At 58.5% G+C, this 20,761-nt stretch overlaps 2 protein-coding genes across 3 annotated transcripts; one reads left to right on the top strand and one right to left on the bottom strand.

Moving 5' to 3' along the window:
* Nucleotides 1–250: 250 nt before the first annotated feature.
* On the top strand, nucleotides 251–5,613 carry ALX3 (ALX homeobox 3). The gene is made up of 5 exons (XM_032203039.1): nucleotides 251–352; nucleotides 1,395–1,497; nucleotides 2,891–3,201; nucleotides 4,474–4,581; nucleotides 5,296–5,613. The coding sequence occupies exons 1-5, from the start codon at nucleotides 251–253 to the stop codon at nucleotides 5,611–5,613; spliced, it is 942 nt and encodes a 313-aa protein (XP_032058930.1).
* A 2,459-nt stretch (nucleotides 5,614–8,072) lies between these two features.
* Nucleotides 8,073–18,927, bottom strand: STRIP1 (striatin interacting protein 1). Of its 2 annotated transcripts, none has more exons than XM_032203289.1 (21): nucleotides 18,872–18,927; nucleotides 17,621–17,690; nucleotides 17,258–17,332; nucleotides 16,591–16,725; nucleotides 16,082–16,202; nucleotides 15,020–15,088; nucleotides 14,689–14,795; nucleotides 14,111–14,238; nucleotides 13,451–13,633; nucleotides 13,073–13,290; nucleotides 12,411–12,476; nucleotides 12,133–12,196; nucleotides 11,607–11,678; nucleotides 11,254–11,328; nucleotides 10,944–11,041; nucleotides 10,551–10,677; nucleotides 10,356–10,456; nucleotides 10,129–10,195; nucleotides 9,725–9,829; nucleotides 9,217–9,421; nucleotides 8,073–8,909 (listed from the first exon to the last, which is right to left on the bottom strand). In XM_032203289.1, the coding sequence occupies exons 1-21, from the start codon at nucleotides 18,920–18,922 to the stop codon at nucleotides 8,662–8,664; spliced, it is 2,385 nt and encodes a 794-aa protein (XP_032059180.1). In that variant the 5' UTR covers nucleotides 18,923–18,927; the 3' UTR covers nucleotides 8,073–8,661. The 2 variants fall into 2 exon arrangements, with proteins under 2 accessions (XP_032059180.1, XP_032059179.1); XM_032203288.1 differs by lacking the exon at nucleotides 18,872–18,927 and adding an exon at nucleotides 18,706–18,833.
* Nucleotides 18,928–20,761: the final 1,834 nt, after the last annotated feature.

Genomic DNA, 20,761 nt, shown 5'->3' with positions numbered 1-20,761 from the left:
GGTGCCACCAGCCCGGGGCCCCTCGCCGTGGCCGTCAGTGGGAAGCCCTTCTACCCGCCCGGGGCTGCAGGTACCGGGAGCTGCGGGGTGGAGGTGGGAGCCGGGGCCGGTACTCCCCCAGCCCTTTTCTTTCCTCCTTTCTGCCCCTGCACGGAGCCCGATTCTGCCGTCGGCCCCGGGGATGCGCCGGGCGGGCTGGCCTCAGTGCCTCCGGGCCCCCTTATCGCCGACACGCTCCCGCTGTCGCGACATGGCCCTGTTAGAGCACAGATCGCCACGGTCGGGCGGCCTCGACCCCGGCAAGCCCGAGGGGAGCGGGGATCCCGGCCAGAGCGGCGGGGCCGGGAGCGGGGTGAGTTCAAGCTCCGGGGATGGAAAAGCGGCCCCGTCCCTCGGGGGGGATGCGTCCGGCCGCCGCCCGGGCCGGGCCTCACCGGCAGCGCCCGGCGCCCGACGGCAGCTCCTGGGCCGGGAGCGGCGGGGTCCCGGGGGGTCCCGGCTCGGGGCCGCCGCCAGGCTCGGGCAGGACGCGGCGCTTCCCCCGGGGCGCTCCTCGTCGTTTCCCGATCTCCGCCGGCCGGGCAGCACCCCGGGCCCGCTCCTCTCCTCGCTCTTTCCCTCCCGGACGAGGCCGTCGGAGACCACCGAGGGCTCCGGTTCATCCCGTCCCGCGGGCCTTTTATGTCCCCGTTCGCTTTAATAGAACCCCAAAAAAAAGGAAAAAAAGGAAAAAAGAAAAAAAAGGCAGCACCGCAGTGTAATGGGAACCAGGTGGGGCTCGGCACAGGTAGAGAAAGCCACGGGGCACGGGGAACCCCCACTGCCACCCCTCGGGCCGGGCCATACTGGGGCCGCGCTTACCTGCTCCGGGTGCCGGCAGCCGCGTTCTCTCCCCCAGTTCCCGGGAGCCCTTCCCGTGTCCCGTCCCTTCACTAATGATCCCTCTGAGTGCTCCTTTCCCCTCCCGGTTCACCCAATAATCGTGCAGCTGTTCCCCAGCTGCTGGCTTCCCCAGCGCCGCAAAATTGGTCAGGGGGTGTTGGTTTGGGGGGTATCTGTATCTTCCCTTTTTCCCATCCTCTTTGTCCCCCTGCGACTCTGTTTATTTAGCTACACGCCTGTATCCTGCTCCCTTCCTGCCTTCTCCTTTTTGGCCATTTATTTATTTGTCTCCAATGCTGGAACCCGCTGGATGCTTGGAAATGCGGTGCCTTTGGAAAGGGGAAAAACCCCAGACCCGACGCATTTATCAGACCGGTTTGTGCAGCGGATTTTTTTACTTTGTTTTTCCTGATTTTCAGTTGCTTTTTTTTTTTCTTTTTTTTTTTTTCACCTTCGCTCTGCTCCTTGGTGGGGCTTATTTTTTATCACTAAACCCCCTGGCCCAGCTCTAGTCCGGGCTCAGCCCGGCCGAGCCCTTTGAAAGACAAAGCCGGGAGGAAGCGGCAGCTCGGCCTCATCCCTTCACCGTTACCCGCCGCCGGGGCATGGACACAGGTCGGTACCGAGAGGGAAGGGGAGCAGTCGCCCCCCCAAAAACCCCGCCCCAAGATAACATTTTCCCGTTAATTCAAAGCAGATGCACCTTGACTCTTGTCTGTGTGCAGTAACCCCCAAATTGCCTTAATTATGAAACAACCAAAAATCAAAAAGGAAAGTCCAGAAAAGGCCGCTCCGGGGGCTGGTTGCGGGGGAGCACAGAGCCTCACGGGGGTGTGCAGGGACCCCACTCCGCTGAGATGTGACGGTAACAGGCCAGGAAGGAGGATCTGTCCCCAAGGAGGTGATTTCCCCCTCGCCGGCCCCAGGCGCTGCGCTGTGCCCAGCACCCAGCGGTGGGCCGCATCCTGCCCATCTCCAGGGCTGAGCCCACCAGGAGGGCTTCTGGCCTCTACCTGCTGCCAGCCCAAGTCCCTGGAAGTGGTAGTTGGGTGGGGGCAAAAGAATGGATTTCAGTTCATCTCCTGTCTGGGTAAAGCCCTTGTGTGTCCCCTGCAACTGCTGGGGGACCAGGTCCCCTTCACCAGTTCTGCTCCTCAGGGGACCCCACAGCACCAGATCCTGGCCAGAGCCGCTCAGACTCTCTGAGCTCTTCATGTCCCTCCATGGGGACAAGCACCCCTCCCTGGGGGACAAAGGCAATCGTGGTGCCTCTGAAACACTGGCAGGGGTTTAGCTCCTGGAGTCCATTCTGTGAGACTCCCCACAGGCCAAGCAGCAATGCGGGGAGGGGGGGAACCCCAACTTACTGCTCTGGCTCCTGTCGTGCAGGAGGGAGGGGAAAGGAGCAGAGGGTGGGTTTTTTTGTTTGTTTGTTTTTTACTCCTTTTTGAATTGTTTCCTGAGTTACGGCTGAAGGAAATGTAGTACCAGCAGCAGGCAGAGGCTTTTTGGGGTGCACTGTGCCTGTCCCCCCTTGAACTGAGCTGAGCCATAGGACTCTGGATGTGGCCCAGGCTCTGTAGCTCCAATGGCTCTGCCCCGGGAGGAGGCAGCAGCCTGTGCAGGAAGGGAGCAGGGAGAGCTGAGCAAAGCTCGGCCAGGAAGGTGAACCCTCACTCGCCTGCCTCTGCCCCGCCACACACCCTGTACCCATCAGAGCAGCTCCTGAGAGGCGCCCCAAGTGCGGGTCCTGTGGTGCCGAGCACCCACCAAGCTTTTCCCCGGCACCCTCGGGGAGCCAGCCGCCCGCTCCCCCAGAGCAAGGGCTTTGCCCTCCACGCTCCCTGCCATGACTTTGACCCAGACGGAGCCCCTTTCCCCTGGAGCTGCACCCACACATCTCATGGGGTGATGGGGAATGCACCCAAAATGCAGTTTTCATCCTCTCCCCGCAGGGACGGGGGGCTCCTTGCGTTAACCAACCCGCCTTGTGGCTCTCCCCTCCCAGGTGGTGAGAAGGGATGCAAAGGCGAGTACCAGGTGGTGCCCGCAGCCTGCCGAGCCCCCAGCAAAGCCCCGGGACAGCTGGGCTGCATGCTGGCAGCACCCCTGGGCAGCCTGCGGGAGCACCCAGCTCCCCCGCTGCCCGAGTCCCTGCCGCTGGGCAGAAGCAAGAGCAAGAAGCGGAGGAACAGGACAACCTTCAGCACTTTCCAGCTGGAGGAGCTGGAGAAGGTTTTCCAGAAGACACACTACCCCGACGTCTACTCTCGTGAGCAGCTGGCGCTGCGGACGGACCTGACCGAGGCCAGGGTGCAGGTATGGCTCGGGGCTCTCGGCATCTTGCTAAGGGGTTGTGCCAGGCAGGGCTGGAGGACACTTTCCTCTCCTGCGCAGCAGAGCTTGTGGAGGTGATGCTGAGTGAGAAGCTGTTGCTTCCTGGAGGATTGCGCCAAGCCCCAGGGAGGAAATCCCAGCCCTGGTGCTCGCTGCACCCACCACCACAGTGGTGCCAAGTGCCAGCTGCCTCACTTCACCTCTTCCTTTGTCCCCTCCAAGGGACAGCAGAAGTTAAATTTTGGGAGGCTGCTGCCAGCACCCCCCAGCCTCCTTGTACCCTGTGCCCCACCAAACACCCCCCTAGCCTCCCTCCCGTCCCAACCCCAGATGAGCAGTGATGGAGCATCCCCACACCCAGCCCAAGTCCCCAGGGTGCAGCCTGGATGGGGCTGGGGATCCCATCCCAGGACCCCAGTTTTGTGTTGTGGGGTAGGGTGAGGCCCTCCCTCCGTGCCCCAGCTCTGCCAGCACTGTACTAGCAGCAGGCCAGCAGGCTTTTCCAGAGGCGTTTCCACACAGCGTGATGCTCCGTGCTGGCAGAGGAGACTTGGAGGGGGGGCCTGGTGTAGAGAGCAGTGCAGGCGGGGTGGGGGGAACAGAGCAGGGCACGAGGCTGGGGGCACATGGCATGAGGCTGAGCACTGACTGCCCCGAGCCACCGAGCTCTGGGTACTGCCCCCAGCATGGGGCAGGGGCTGTGGACAAGGCAGGGGCAGGGGACACACACCCCAAGCCAGCACATACCCAGCCTTGCCGTGCCTGCCATGGCCTCTGAGAGAGCTGCAAGCCCTGATTTGGGGTGGATTTGGCTGAAATTAACAGTAGCATTGAGAGCTGTGTGGCAGGAATCCCAGCACCACGTCCTGCTCTCCGGGACATGTTGCTGTACCTGTACACTCCCAGCAGCACAGAGGGGGTGTGGGGTGGGGTGTCTTGTCCTGAAGAGCCTCCTGCAGCAAAACCTGGGGTAAATGAAGCCCAGAATCACAAGGCAGAGAAAATCACCACACGTGGAGCAGGACTGCTTCTTTTCCAAGAGAGATGCGCCATTTCTGTTCTTTTGCTAGAGAAAACGTCTGGGGAGCTGGAGGCTGTCCAGAGCTGCACATGAGGGAATTTTCTCCATTCCCCACCATGGAGAGAATCAGCAGCCTTGGCAGGGGAAGGGGACGATGGGGGGGCACCACAGGCTACTCTTCCTGCCGGGACAGGCAGAGGTCTCCACACCTCAGCCCCTCCTCTGCCCCCCAGGTCTGGTTCCAGAACCGACGGGCCAAGTGGCGGAAACGGGAACGCTATGGGAAAATCCAGGAGGTGAGAAACCCCATAGCTGCCCACAGCACCCCACTACCCCCATCGGTAACCCACATTGCCCAGCTTTTGCCTCTGCCACGAGCTGTGTGGTTGTGTCCACTCCCCTTGCAAGGCACCTGGCCCCCACGGGAGAACAGTGAAGATGCAGCATCACGTTCTGCTAGGGCAGGAAGAGGCTGCTTCATGGCCCTGCCATCTCCCCTGGGAACGTACCCCTCCGGGAAGGTGTTGGGTTCCCCCCCATGCAAGGAAACCCCTTTTGCAGGGCTGGTGATCCATCATTCCCGTCAGCATCCCCTGATGGTGCATGGTCACCCAGGGTCTCCCTCCTCTTCCTCATCGTCCTATAAATCCATCAGCATTTCATCCCTCCCTTTTCTGCAAAACTGCCTTATTTTCAAACACTGAAAAGCATAAAAATAGTTTAAAAAGCAGCTTTGTACACATCCTCCATACTCTCCCGTGACTGCCCTGCTTGGTGTAGGGGCTACAGCACCACAAGGGAACAGGGCTGGGGAGGTGACAGGGGGGTCAGCAGCACTGCAAACTGCACACCCTGCAGGGCAGCGTTCTGCACAGATTTCTGGCAGGATTAGCTCCCCCAAGCAATTAAAGTAAAGCAACGGCAGCCCTTGCATTGCTCGCTCGCTGGGGGCAAGGGGGATTCAAGAGCTGGGGGGGCGATGTGGTCCCGACCCTCATCTGTGCATACCCAGCCTCTCCCCCGCTTCACTTCGGGATTCCTGTTCCTTTTTTCAGCTGCAGAGCAACCTGTGGCCGAGCTCTGGCCCTGGGAGCCCAACAGGGCCTTGCCTCGTGGCCCCCGAGAGCATCCCATCCCCGTGCGTGTCTCCGTACCCCCATGCTCACAGCAACATGGCCAGCTTCATGGGCATCCCCACCTCTCCCAGCCACCCCCCCGGCATCAACAGTCTCTATTCCCTGCACGGCCTCCCCCCGACCCTCGGTGGCCACCCCTTCGAGCCCCCTCCAGAGAACGACTACAAATCGCCCGCCCTGGTGACGCTGCGGATGAAAGCCAAGGAGCCGGGCAGCCTGCTGGGCTGGACCACGTAACCCACCCCAACGGGACATGGACCACTCGCCTGAGCCCCCCACAGCCCCGGGACACGTCCTCCCTGCCTGCTTCCTCCCTCCCGAGGCACACAGCACCGCTCGGCACTGGGGGGTGGGAGCGGGGCAGCGGGGTCACCACTGTCTCCCATTCACCCCGATCACTGCCAGCTTCCCCCAGCCCAGCCCTCTCCATCGTGCTGTCGGGGGGCAGCAAAAGGGTACCCCCGAAACACAGCCCACCCTGGCACCTCTCTGCCCCCTCCCCGCAGACACAGAGAAGCAGCAAGTGGCTGGTGGGGACCCAGCTGTCACTGCCTCTGCCACGGGGGCTGGTGCTGGGACCCTGGAAATCAGCTCCAGAAAACCCTGAGAATACTCTGAGGCTGCAGCCCCCAGGGAAGGTGACCATGGGGACAGGGATGGGAGACCCGCATGGCAGTGGGAGCTGGGTGGTTTTGGGGCACCATTCCCTTCTTCCTGGGGAACTGAGGTGCTCTCTTCCCCAGCTTGGACACGTGGCCCCTAAACCAGCGCAGAGCTCCCCCCTTCCTCCCTCCCCTCCCTCCCTCCCAGTCTGGGTGCCCCAGCTGCAACTGTCCTGGGAAGAAATGGTCACTTCGGGTGGGGGGGGGGTCCAATTTTTGGAGTGGTCTCAGGCATCGGGAGGGGGGGGGACACGACTGAATTTCCCCATGCAGCTGATGTGCTTCATTTGCTCTGTGACAGGGGGGTCCTGGAGCAAACTGCAAAGCACCCCCAAACACCTCTTCAAGGCAGTGCATCCGAGCTTACTTTCCAGACAGTAAAGACCCCATCACCATGGCCAAATTGCCCAAATCAAGCCAAGAACAGGTCTCTTCTTGCTCCTGCTGACCCCATCTTTAAAAGATGCTGTTATACCCCCTTGTGCAAAAAAAAATAAATAATAATATCCAAAATAGCCCTCCCCCTTTGCTGCCAGTTCTGCTGCATGCCCGTGCTGGGGAAGGAAAGTGGAGGCGCTCAGGAAGGGCCCAGCCTCACTGACCAGCCCAATCTGGGGCAAAAAATAACCCAAGGTTTCCATGCAAAACCCTCCAACACTCTCAGTACCCCAGGAGCACCATGGCCACGGCAGGTGGACAACCCCCAGGGGCCCCATACTGCACCCCCACTTCCTGCAGCCCCTGCCATCTGCAGGGATTTTGTTACTCATTTATAAACAATAAAACGCACTTTTAATAAGTTATTTATGGCTGGGGCCATGCTGTAAAAGCTACGGTCTGTGATCACCCGCACAGCTGGGGAACATTTCGGAGAGGCATGATGGAGACACAGCTCGCTCACACCTCGGCTGCTCAGGCGTTGGCTCCTGCCCTGGGAGCGGAGCAGGCACAAGGTGGGTGCCGGGGGCTGCCCGCACCCCAGCAGGAGGGAAGCAGCCCTCAGCAGTTCAGCTTTGCAAACAAACACATCACATCACCCCCCCCATCCATACCGCTCAGTGGGGAACAAGGGCAGGGTGCAGCACTGGGGATGGTTTGTGCCACGGGACACCCAGCAGGAGCACCATGGGTTCAGCCTCTGCCCCTGTCTTGCCTCTCGCTGAAATCAGGGGTGAATCTTTTGGGATTCACCAACCCAAGCTACCCACAGCTGCTGCTACCCCTTGGTCAGGGAAACTGAGGCATGGCAAGGCACAAAGGGGAGCTCTGTTGTGACCAGGCTCTAGGGATGGTTTTGGTCTCCAGCTCCTCCACTGAATCACAGAATCGTTAAGGTTGGAAAATACCTCCAAGATCACCTGGTCCAACTGTCCCCCCACTACCAGCACCCACTGAACCATGTCCCCAAGCACCAGCCCCAACCTCTCCTGGAGCCCCCCCAGGGACGGGGACTCCCCCACCTCCCTGGGCAACCCGTCCCAACGCCTGCCCGCTCTGTCTGAGCAGAAATGGCTCCTCATTGCCCACCTCAACCTCCCCTGGCACAGCTCCAGGCCGTTCCCTCTGCTCCTGTCCCTGGTTATCTGCGAGCAGAGGCCGACCCCCAGCTCCCCACACCTCTCAGGGAGCTGCAGAGAGCCATGAGCTCTGCCCTGAGCCTCCTCCAGCCCAAACACCCCCAGTGCCCTCAGCCACTCCTCACAGGACTTGTGTCCCAGGCCCTTCACCAGCCTCGTAGCCCCGCTCTGGACACGCTCCAGGGCCTTGATGTGCTTCTTGTAGTGAGGGGCCCAAAGCTGAACACAGCACTCGAGGTGCAGCCTCACCAGAGCAGAGGACAGGGGGATGATCACCCCCTAGGCCAACAGATCTGGTCCGCCTTAAGTGTGTGACCTGAGGACCACGTGGGGACAAGGATGGGAAACACAAGACCATGAACCTGTGCACCAGCTCAGCCCCACCACTGTCTTCACCGATGGCTGTTCCCCTGGGGCCAAAGGATGAGGACGCAGACAGAGATTAGACACACTCAGCTCAGAGGTATCGCGATTATATATATATATGTACAGCTCATCCACCCCACCCAGCGGGGCAAGGGAAGACTGCAGCCTCCAGCCCACCCCAGCCCCTCGGCCCTGTCACCATGTTCCCAGCGCCCCTGGCCCCCTTGCTGTGTCCCCCAGCAGGGTCTGGTGGGGGGACACAGCTATGGTTTTCCTGCCACAGTAGCCCTGTGTCCCACAGCATCACCTCCCCTCGATTTGCTCCACTAACTGCTCTCCCTCCTCGGCCCTGGCTGGTGAGAGGGCGATGAGGTGGCAGGGCGATGGCAGTACCACATCTGAAAGGCTGGAGCAGGGGCACAGTGTCCTCCATCTAACAGGAGACACCCAGGGAACTGTGGCCTCTTTTCAAAGCCTTCACCCCCAGCACAGGATTGAGGATGACAAAGCCTGGGAGAAGGCAGAGGGGCACGATGGCATCCCGGATCCCTCCCAGCCCTGCCGCAGGGGGCCAGGCACCCACAGACCCTGCTAAAGCCACACACCTGCGGCTTCACCCCCCAGCCTCCAGCCTGTCCCCAGACACCTCCTGCTTCCCCACTATCCTCGCTGCGAGGCCATCACTGCAGCAGCTCCTCCCAGGAGATGGGCCGGGAGAAGACCTCTCTCTCCAGCCACAGGTCGTAGTTGACCTGGAAATCCTCAGGCAGCTCCACGCGCTGGCCCAGCACGCTCTGCAGGCAGTTGTCCACAGGCAGGAAGTCAGGGTTGCTGTGCGCCCGGTCATAGCGGCGTGAGTTGAAGCGCTCAATGCTGGCACGCAGGGCACACTCCTCTGCTTGGAAATCCCAGGGCCGGGCATCCAGGTCTGGGCAGAGGGAAGAGAGTGTCAGAGGAGAGCCGGGGCACTTCAGGCAACCAACATCCCCCAGGATGAGATTTTTCAAATTCTTACAAAGAGCAGAATGCATAGGCACAGAGCAGGCAGCCACCAACATTTCCAACACTGCTGGCCACTGCCAGCTCCTTCCCCACAATGCCATCACCCCAAATCCTCCCAGACCTAGGGGCTGCAAAAGCCCTAAGCAAAGGGACAGCTCTGGCACAAACACATCTCTGCATGGAGTGGAAGGACTGAGGGTAACAGGACACTGTGGCAGCTGCAGCAGACATACCGTTGCCATAAGCCCAGTCGTCATTGAGACGGTGCCGCACTTTCTGGTAGATAGCTGACATGGTCTTCATGTTGCTCTTCCTCCACTGCCGACCCAGGTACTTGGTCTGCACCTTAAGCAACTTCAGCACGTAGAGCTGCATCATGGCTTGCTTCACCTTCAGTGCCCGCTTCAGGATGGGCGCAGACTTGAACACCACCAGCATCTGAGGAACAGCCAGGGCCGGGTGGTGGCACAGCTGGGGACACCCGGGTGCCCCCTGCTGTACAGGTGCCAGCCCCCTCCTCCAGCCCAGGCACACACACAAACCTTCCGTGCAGCATGCACGCACCCTCCCCAGAAGCCTCCCACTCCCCACCCACCTCCCGTCACTCTGCAGGCACCCCCATTGCTCTCCCACTCTCCAGCAAGTTCTGGGGTGTAGCCTGAGGGGCACCCCAAGGTACCCACCATCCTCTCACCCAATTTAGCCTGCCTGGGCTGAGCCCGAGGGGTCCCCAGCCCTCACCATAGTGCGGGAGTGCTTCCACTTGGTCAGCTTATTCAGGATGCGCAGGAGGTTTATGCAGGAGAAAAGGTTCCTCCAGCAAAACTGGTTGTTGTCTCCTGCCTCCTGCAGGAAAGCAGAGACAGAAGTAAAGCATGAAATGGAAGCAGGGATGCAGATATGAAACAGAGAGGCTGTGCTGGCCCCAGGACCATTGCCCAAAGAGGCACCGCACAGCAAGCAGCCAGGAGATGCCTGCCAGCCCAAGGGTACCCACAGAACCCTCAGCAGTGCCAGAGGCAGAGCACAGAAGTGTTGAGGGTGCCAGGTCTGGGTGCTGGAGCGCTGCTGTCTCCCTGCGCCCACAAACCCCTCTGGAAAGCACTGCAGGTCACTGGGAGCCCGAAGAGAAGGGAGCAGCGTACCAGACTCTCCGCTGTCAGCTCCGGCAGCTCGTGCACCACACAGTATGGGTAGTCCAGGACAGAAATGCTGCAGAAAGGAGGGAGGGTGTCACGCTGCTCCCATGGATCATATCCCATGCAGGGCCGTGGGGCAATGCAGTCCCACAACTGGGCCTGCCTGCACCCAAGCCCTGGCCAGAGAGGGAGAAAGCAAGCAGAACCCCCTTTCCCATACCCTCCTCCACTACCTGTTCTTGGCAGTGATGTAGGACATGATGTTCTGGTTGAAAAACTTCAGGATGAGTGGGATACAGTTGGCAAAGACCAGATGCTGGGCCATATACTCAAACTACGGAGAAAGGCCAAGTGGGCAGGTGAATGCAGACCCATCCTGGGTGCTGCCCATCCCAGAAGCTTGGTGGCCAGACCCTGGCCCAGCTCACCTGGTAGATGTGATTCAGTTTGAAGTGCTTGAGCAGAAGGAGCAAGACAGCAGAAATGGCTTTGACGATGATCTCCTTGTGCCGATTGACATCCACTCCCAACTTCATGCTCTGCAGCACTGTGGTCCTGGGGCACACAGAGGAATCCTTGGGGCAGTGCCTGCACCCTACCAGCCCCAGAGGCTGCCCCAGAAGTGTCTGTGTGCAGTCTTGCCATTCCCTGGGCTATCAAGCAGGGAATGCAGTCAGGTTCTGCTACACCACACAACGGTCAGATTGCCCAGGAAGCCTCAGCACAGTCACAGCCCCCACGATCCTGCCCGGCTCCAAACCCTTCTTCCTTCCCTCCCCATTACAACTGAGCACCTCCACTTGCCCTCCACGGTCACTCACGGCATCTCCTCTGGTAAGACATCTGCCAGGATGTTGATAGAGTCTGTCTTAGCTTTGGATGTGGGAGCTGCAGCAAGGAGGATCTTCAGGAGAGCAATCTGGGGAGAAAAGAGAGAGATGGAAAAGGGGGTGGGGGAAACCAGCCACAAGCCACCCTTCCCCACCAGACAACAGAGGGACAGTGACACATATGTTCAGAGGGAAGAAAACGTGGGGACATGACTAGAAAAGGACAGAACAGCAGAGGCGAGAGGCTCCCAGATCGGCTCCAGGAGGATGGAGCAGAGCCGAGGAGACCCACAGTGCTCACCATGTACTGCGGCAGACTCGGCAGGAGGCCCTGGTACAGGATCTCTGCAGGAACTTGCTCTACTTCTTCTTCCCCCTGGTGCCAGGAGAGATCAGAAAACCTCACACCAGGAGCAGCCACCAGTGCAAAGGGTCTGTTTCAGCCCTGGGTGTTCTGACCCTGAGGGTAGGATACCCCCGGCTCCTGCCCAAGTCCCCTCGCATACCCCACTCTCTGTCCCTGGAGAAATTGCTCCTCCTTCCCTAACGACCTGCAGAGCAAACCCAGCCCTCCCGACTGCTGAAAGACCAGGCAGAACCACATGCCCACAGCTCCAACTCTGGAGCCTCATCCCATCCCCAACCCACACTCACCCCAGAGAGCGGGGAGCGCAGGTACTCATCCTCCATGTGCACTTGCACCTCTGCGATTGACGTGTACTTGTGCTGCAGAGAGAAAGAAGAGGGTTCACACCGAGGGCCAGAGTCCCCCACCAATGTCATCACTCCCTGCCTGCTCTGCAGCACATCCTGACACTGCCCCAGCATTACTGCATTTCCCGCTCTGTCCTCTCATCTTTTTTAGTCCCTCCAGGAACCTTTGTTACTCCTATCCTACTGGCGACCCAACACTGATGGGAAGGGAGGCAGGGGGACGGTGGCTGCTGGTCTCACCTCTGGGACAACCCCAGTAAGAAAAGGATGAAGCCAGTGAGGAAAGAGGCTTGGCCAGCCTGGGAAACCAGGGAAGAGATGAAAACTTGAGGTCTCTCATCTCACAGGACTGAGCAAGGTGGGGAGAGGTCAGGAAAACACAGCACTGGCCCCGACCTGTGATCAGTGCAGGGGGAGGGGGACCCACACAAAGGCAAGAACTGGAGGAATCCATCAACGTACTCACCTGCTTCAGGGTTCGGATGCTTTCATGGATGGGCCTGGGTAACCCCACCACTGTGTTGGTGTCACTGGAGAGAAGGGAAAAAGCTGGGCTGGTTGCAGACAGGAGCAATCATGAGCCACCCACCCCATGGGCAGGTCAGGGACCACCACCCAGAGGAGCTGGCAGCAGAGAAGCCCTGAGCTTGCCAGTTGGAGGGTAGCAGCAGCCCCCACACTAGCAGCCTCTGCCACAGCACCCCCACACCAACAGTTCCCCAAGATGGCTCTGCAGGAACCTACCTGCCCAGAGTGTAGCCAATGAACTTGCTGCGGCTGGACTCCAGGAACATCTCGATGTCCTTCTCTCTGCAGCAAAAGGGACAAGAAGAAGAGTCGCATCTTCCCATCAGCCTAAATCCCCCTTGCAGCTGGGGACACAGAGCCAGGTTCTTCTCAGTGGTGCCCAGTGCCAGGACAAGAGGCAATGGACACAAACTGGAACAAGAGGTTCCATCTAAACATCAGGAAGTACTTCTGTACTGCACAGGTGACAACACCGGTACAGCTCGTCCAGAGAGGTTGTGGAGTCTCCTCCTTGAAGATCTTCAAAAGCCACCTGGGCATGGTCCTGAGCAACCTCATCTACGTAACCCTGCTTGAGCAGATGGGTTTGACCAGACGACCTCCAGAAGTCCCTTCCATTCTTAACCATTCTGTGATACACCACAGCCCCCAAGCATGGGACATCAGGAATAAATATTTGGCCTCGTGGCCAAATAAAGGGAACAGTGGGTGTCATCCCACTGACCGATAGCCACTGAAGTGACCGCCTGATTGACCTCCCCATCTCCAACATCTTCCACACACCCCTGCTGAAGTCACAAAATGTAACAGCCTCTATTTTACTTGAGCAGCTCCAGCTTTCCCTGCAGCCCAGCCCAGGATCAGCCCCCCAGACTCACCGGACCTTGGGGGCCCAGGGCAGCCCCTTGGGGCAGGCAATGCGGTCACTTGGGGGATGCTGGGTGGGCGGAGGCATCACCTCATCACGTTCAAGGGGAAAGGTCTCTCCCTCCAGGCTGTTGTCATCATCATTCTCCTCCTCTTCCTCACGAGAGTCATCAGCTTTGTAAGGGTCCCGCTCATTGAAGGCATCGAGGTTATCCTGTTTAATCAGGGCCTGGAGAAAAAAAAAAAAAAAAAAAAGAGCAGGAAGGTGGGTTCTGTCCTACTGCTTACTGTCAGGCAGGGAAATATCCAGGGCACAAACTGCTCCAAGATCAGTGTCCTGACCCCAGCTTTCTCCTGATTAACACCGCTGGCCTCAGTTCTGGACTCACCTTGTGCTCCCGCCGGCCTCGCTTCTGCTGCTGCTCAATAAGATCGGAGGCTGACGCTGGTGGGGAGGCAGCTCTCATATTGCGAATGACTTTAATGCTGTCCTCTGGGAGCGGCGGGAGGCCCAGGACCTCTCGCTTCTCTGCTTTCATACTCTGGAGCTCCTCAAAGCCCCCTAGGGTGCACTGCAAAGGAGACCATGGCAACATGAACAGAGGGGTACAAGTCCTCCGTACATGGCACTGGGGGCTTCTCCACCCACCCTCCCAAATCTGCTCTCTGGGAGTCCCAAATCCTTCCCCATAGTCTAAAACAAGATCTGTCCGTCTCCACACTGCTTTTGTCATTGTGAAATACAGCAGGGATGGGAGGGTGTTCGTGCAGCTGCAGCTGAGGTATCTGGACCTTTTTCTTTACTTGGAACCCTGGCTAAGGGCCTTAATTGGGTCCATCCTTGAAATCCAACTCCAGAGACCAACATCCAATGCTCCCTTATGGGGCGAAACCTGAGAGGTTTTTAATCGGGCACACATCTACTCGGCTAAATGCCAGAAAGGAAAGGATGGAGCAATTACAGACAGCTCTGAGGGCAGAACTTCCTTCCTCTGGTAAACATAAAACTGCAAGATGCACACTGGCACGCCCAGTGTCCTTTCCCTTACCAGCACAGTCTTCCAGAGCAAGAGCAGCACCTTCTTCATGGGGAAGTGCGGAGCGTGGCCACTGCAGAATTTAGTCACCATCCCGAAGAGCATTACAGAGAAGGGCTCGTTGTTGTACAGAGGGGCTCCTGGAACCAGAGAGCAGCGATAGCCAGGCCCTCCTCACATCCTGTGCTCACCCATCCTCCTGCACACTGGCAACACTGGCCCCTGCACCTCCCGTGGCTCTGACAGGCTCTCACCCCCATCTCCGAGGTCCTCATTTCACCCCAGGCAGCTCCTCTTTGCTTTTCCATGGCCTTGCACCCTCCATAATTTCTTAACGCTGTTTTTAGAGGAAATGACAGCCCAAATATTCAATTTCATTCCCCAGGGAGTGCACACACAGGTTGCAAAAAAGGCTGGCTGGCTGGCCTCCTCTGCTCCCCTCCTTCACCCCATCCAGCAAGGTTCAGCCTAGCAGAAACCAACTCAGAGCCCTGCTACCTGGGGCCTGGAGCCAAACCCGATCTTGCCCTCTTGCTCTTCAGCCCCAGGAACCCCCATCCCATCCTCCCCAACAAGTGTGGAGTCCTCACCTAGCTCTGCTCGGAAGGTCTGTCGCATGCTCTTCCACTCGGTCTTGTCCCCCTCAGCCTCCTGCCGGACTGTCTCCACGATCAGGTACATGATGTTCAGCAGTACCCTGCAAAGAGCAGAAGATTGGGCTAATCACCAGAGGTTGAGGCGGGTTAAGGAGGCTGCCAGCAGCCAGTGCTCTGGGGGAAGGCTTCATTTGCCACAACCACAGCTTGCCTTCCATTCAACCACTCCACACCAAGGAGTTTGGGCTCAGGCGCAGAGGAAAAAAAGCAAAGCAAAGCAAGCCAGAAACTCTTGTCCGCCTCTCCTCCAAACCCTGCTCCATACCTCAGGTCCGTACTGTCAGCCAGGGAGATTGCAGGCTTCCTCACAGCACTGCTGCAAGCTGCGCTGTTACTGCGGAGGGAAAACATCCTCAGTGAGTTTGGGGACATTTTAATTCTGCCACGAGCAACCCACACACCAGAGCCAAACCCTGGAACCCTGGAATAGGTATTGCTGCAACAAGCCCCCCCCCCCATCAACAAGAAAGGAGGAACACAGCTGTTTCATTCACTGCCAGACAACACAGCTCTTGGTGAATTTCTGCATTGATCCCATTTAATTCTACATGACATGACCCGAAACAATGCGTGTCACTCCAGAGGCTGCAGGAATCACATTAGGGATAGACCAGGAATGGGGCTGGGACAACACACAATGACCATGAGCCAGCACTGTGCCCTTGTGGCCAAGAAGGCCAATGGCATCCTGGGGTGTATCAGAAGGAGTGTGGTTAGTAGGTCAAAAAGAGGTTCTCCTCCCCCTCTACTGTGCCTTGGTGAGACTGCATCTGGAATACTGCATCTGGGCCCCTCGGTTCAAGAACAGGGAACTGCTTTAGAGTCCAGCGCAGAGCCACAAGGATGATTAAGGAAGTGGAGCATCTCCCTCACGAGGAAAGGCTGGGGGAGTTGGGTATCTTTGGCTTGGAGAAGAGGAGCCTGAGGGGTGACCTCATTAATGTTTATAAATATGGAAAGGGTGAGTGTCAGGAGGATGGAGCCAGGCTCTTCTCGGTGACATCTAATGATAGGACAAGGGGAAGTGGGTGCAAGCTGGAACACAGGAGGTTCCGCTTAAATATGAGACAAAACTTTTTCACTGTGAAGGTGACAGAACACCAGAACAGGCTGCCCAGGGGGGTTGTGGAGTCTCCTTCTCGGGAGACATTCAAAACCCACCTGGACACGTTCCTGTGTGACCTGATCTAGGTGTTTGTGCTCTGGAAGGGGGATTGGACTAGATGATCTTTCCCTTCCAATCCCTAACATTCTGTGATTCTGTGAAAAAAAACACCCAGGGAAGAGCTCCAGAGCCACTTCTTAAGTGTCTGCCCACAGTACTCACTCAATCTCCATGTTCAGCAGCTCTACCAGAGCATTGAACGTCCCCACTTCCAGCAACAGGAAGATGTTATACCTCATCCACGCCTGCACCTCAGCCTCAGAGCCGCACTCCCCAAACGTGCCTGCAATGACACCCTCACTGAATCCCACCTCTGCAGGGACCCCAAGGCCCTTCCATGCAGCCAGAACGCTTTGCAGAGGGAACGACAAACACTTTCTTAAATTTAATGCCAAAAGTCAGATGCAGAGGGACAGAACTGCTCTCTTGTGGGTAACAAGAGTCCAAATCAGGCAGAGCAAGCATAGCACATAGAATACTTCTAAGTTTTGGACAAAGTTCCTACAAACTGTCTAGTTCCCTCAAGAATTAGCTTTGTTCAAGGCATCCCAAGTAGAATCAAAGATGCAATGAAAAATAAACTCTTCAAAATATTTTAAATCAATAGCTTCCAACCCTTTACCCAGATTTAGGAACAGGGTAAAGGCCGCCAGCCCAGTGTCAGGATGTACCTTGGGCAACGTAAAGGATTGCTCGGGCAACCCTCAGCCGCTTCTCCCGTGCAGTGACCTCCAGCCCGTCGAGCAGCCGCATGGCATGGGTGCGATGCTGGTTCTTGTCCAGTTCCGTCCACTTCTTGTCCCGCACTGGAAAGCCAAAGCAGACAGGCTGAGGGCATGCAGCACCTCTGTCTGCACTGGGCACAAACATCGCAGGAAGAGCTCAAAAGGATTCAGCTTGAAGGAAAACAGGGCTGGCCAGCAAACTAGACATCACTGGGAATAATGGCCACGCATGCGTGACCAGGGCAGAGGGACTGTCTCCTGTCTCCCGTCACATGGATGGATGAATCCCATCCATCTACACTGCCACTAGCAGCTGATGGAAAATGAGCTGGATGCTCTTGCTGCTGCCAGTATGTTCCAGCACAGCTGTCCTGGCACCGACAAATCTCCTTGGTCATTAACACCAGCAAATGCTGATCATGCTGGACACAGTGAGCTGTGCACCAGGGCCAGCCCACACGTGCTAATGAGGTCTGCAATACAAAACACATGAAGACTGCCACTGCCTGCTCAAGCTCTCTGACACAGCATTAGTGCAGCAACCCCTGCATCTCTTCCATGAGATCCCCATCCCACTCCCAGCAGGGCGAGCGCTCCAAGGGAAAGGTCTTACCATGGATCCTGAAGTCCTCCTCAAAGCACTTGCGGTTGAGCAGGAACTCAGGCCCTTCCGTGTAGCTGTACAGCTCTGTCAAAAGAACACAGGGAGAAAATCTTCACAACCTGCACCAAGCCATCAGAGAAAGCTCCAACCCTGACAAGTTAATTGCTATTTACAATGAGGGAAATGCAAAAAATAAACCCAGTGTATGGCAAAAAAAAAAAAAAAATCATTACATGATATCACATCCCTTTTAACGCCAGTGAGGTATTCAAAGACAATAACAAAAACGTTGGAGTCGACAGAATTCCTTTAACCATTACCAGGAAAGAAAATCATGGCTGATTAATTGATTCATCAGGATGAGTCCCTTACCAGAGAGCTCTGCTGCCCATTTATCAGTATCTGCATATTCAAACTCCAGGTCTGGGGACTCGGAGTAGCCCTAAAAGTAGAAAAAATCAGTTCAATTACAGCATTTTTCAGTAAAATCAACATCCCCAAGACAATCACGATTCACCTCATCCTCCTGCAGATCCAGGACTATATCTTCTGTTTAAGAAATAACAAATTTACCCGCAGCAGCATAAACGTTACCAAGGCAACCCCCAGCAGAGCTCTCCCCAGCCCTGCTGCCGCATTGAGCTGGGCTGCGCTTCACTGCTAGGCAGTCCCCGCCACTGCACCACCTCCAGAACAGTCCAGGAGCCCCAAAACACCCAAACACAAAGCAGGAGGCAGGGCGTGCTCAACCTTGGGAAAGGCGTGGGTTAGACGAGACTGAGCTGTTCACCCTTTTTGCACAGATTTAAGAAAACTTCGACGATTCCCCCAGCGACAGACAGATGTCAACAGACATGAAGAAACAACCCGAGCTTCTTTGGTGGGGCTGGGAAAACACCCGCGGGAGGCCTCCGGGGACTGAAGTCTGCTCCCATCGGAGCCGAGCCCCGGTGAACCCTGCCCAGCCGCGGGGCTCCCGCTCCTGGGGGTGCTTCCCCTGCCCCCGCCAGGGCAGCTCCGGAGCCCTCGGGGCCGGGACGCTCTGGGGACACACCGGGAGGGCCGGGGGACGAGGCAGCGCCCCGGCCCCGGCCCCGGCCCGGAGGCCCCTCACAGCCCGGGGACCCCTCGCAGGGCTCCGTCACCTCTCGCCCGGACCGGGCCCGCACCGAGCGCCCGCGGGGTGCCGGCACCGGGGCGCTGCGAGCCCAGAGCAAACGGACAAGGGCTGGCGGGGCCGGGCCCGGCCCCGCGGGGCTGAACCGAGCCGAGCCGTGCCCGCCGCGGGGCCGGGAGGGGCGGCACCAGAACCAAGCGGCGGGGCCCAGGCCGGGGGAGAGTCGAGACGGAACCGGACCGGGCGCCGCACCGGGACCGGCACCGGCCGGGCCCCGCCCCTCCCGGGAAGGCCTCCGCCCGCCCCCCGCAGAGCCGGGCCCGGCGGCGGCGGCGCTGACCTCGGAGTCCTTGCGCGGCGGGCGGCCCAGGTCGCGGCCCTTCCCGGGCGGCGCCGCCCCGCCGCGGGCCTTGTTGTTGCCCGGGAGCGGCCCCGCGCCGCCGCCGCCGCCCGGCTCCATGTCGGCCGCCCTCCGCCGCGCGCGCCGAGCTCTCGCGAGGACTCACCCCCCCTTCTCGCGGGAGCGGCAGGGAGAGCCGGGGCAGCGCCGCCGCCATGTTGGGAGTGGCGCCGGGCTCCGGCCGCTCGGGCGGCTGCGCCATGGCTCCGCCCGCCCGTCCCGCCGCCCCGCCGCGGCGGCCGCGTCACCGCTCGGAGTCGCCCGCCCCCGGCGGCCACGTCCGGCGCGGTACCCGGCCGGCACCGAGCTCCGCCCCCGAGCCGCCATGTTAGGTGTGGCACAGCCCCCGGAGCCCCGGCGCGGCCCGCAGCCATGCTGTGAGCGGCACTTCCGCCCGCGGTTCGACGGCTTCGAGCCGCCATGTTGGGAGTGGCAAGAAGGGGCGGTGCTAGGGACGGACCCCAAAATGAGGGGCCTTGAAGCAGCGAACCTTCAAACCGAGGGGACCGGGGGGGCTTAGATCCCAATTAGAGGGGGACGAGCTGCCAGCAGAGAGACCCCATAGAACTCTCAGCCTCTCAGAGGGCCAAGAGGGGCTCAGAGAAGATCAGAGTCCCCCTCAGTGGGGTCAGGGAGGCTCAGAGCCCAAATGCAGGGCACTGGAGGAGCTCCCCGGGGGCTGGGCGCGGCCCCGAGCTGGTGCCAGGCAGAGCCCCCACCACACACGGGGCTCAGATGCAACCCGCAGAGGGTGCATGCAAGTAGTCTTCAAACAAACAGCCCACAGGAGGAGTGCTTTCTTTTTCCTAATAGTTTAATTAGACTTTAATGATTTATTGCTCAACTGCAAGGATTAATATTGCATTCATTAAAAATCATTCATATACAAAATAAACCTCTCTCTCCCAGCCCGACGCTGCCACCACCACCCCGGCTGCCCCGCACAACATGGCTTATACAGAGCTGGAGGCCCTACTCCCGGGTTTGACGCCCGACAGGGGTGGCACAGAGGGGGATGCTGTGCTCCCAGGGCAGGGGGCCCAGCCCAGGCCCCCAGAGACCCAAGCCCCAGGCCCCTGCGGAGTTTGAGGGAGAGCAGAGGGCTCCCCACGTAGCTGCTGGGCAAGTGCAGCTCAGCAGAGGGATAATCAAAGGAGAAGGTGGGGACAAGAGGGTGATCAAAGCCACACCGTTCAGGGTTGCATCATCCTCCAGTCCCCACCAAGAAAAAAGGAGCATTACACCCTCCGCTATCAGCAGCGCCCACAACCCAGCGCTAAAACAGCATCCCCTGTCCCTGGGGACAGGGCAGCAAGAGCAGCCCTCTCGTGGGTACCACAGCATCTCACATCCGTGTACCAGGCGACGCAGGCAGCACAGGCAGCAAGGGAACAAGAGAACCCAGGGCTAGGGTCCTTTCCGCTGTGCTCTGGCCTTCGCCAGGTGAAGAAAGAGGCATTGGGGGGGGGGGGGGAATAAAAGCTAAGAGAAACCTCACTGGGTTGCAAGGACTTTTCCCTGTCCTGGGGCTAGCTGCAAGAGATGGAAAAGAGAAGTATTTGTCACCAGCAAGGATAGGAAAGGAAAGAACAAGGCAATGAGAGCAGCTGAAACACTATAAGAGGGCAGGGGAGGCAGCTGAGAAAGCCCAGCTCGAGGGATGGGGCAGCAAAGGGGAGCCCAGGCTGGGACAGGGGGAAGGTTCATCTCTGCATCCATCTTGAAACAAAAGTGAAATGCCCCCCTGAAAAACCCAGACACCATTAAAAACCACCCTCACTTCTTGCTGGGAGATGGGGCCGCTCTGATGCAGCAAGTGCCCAAACTCTGCAGCCAGATGCACCCCCAGTGCTTTTCCCCTCTTTAATACATCTTTTTAAGAATCAAAAAGGAGAAAGAGGGGGAAAAAAAGTTTTAAACTCAATTAAGGTGCAGTTTGGCTAAAAAACAAAAACAAACAAAAAAAACACACTAGGAGAGATGAGGATAATGCTGG

This window comes from Aythya fuligula, chromosome 25, assembly GCF_009819795.1.
Source record: "Aythya fuligula isolate bAytFul2 chromosome 25, bAytFul2.pri, whole genome shotgun sequence".
Taxonomy (NCBI): domain Eukaryota; kingdom Metazoa; phylum Chordata; class Aves; order Anseriformes; family Anatidae; genus Aythya; species Aythya fuligula.
Note: the sequence above shows the minus strand (reverse complement) of the source record. Positions and strands in the feature narration are given on the sequence as shown.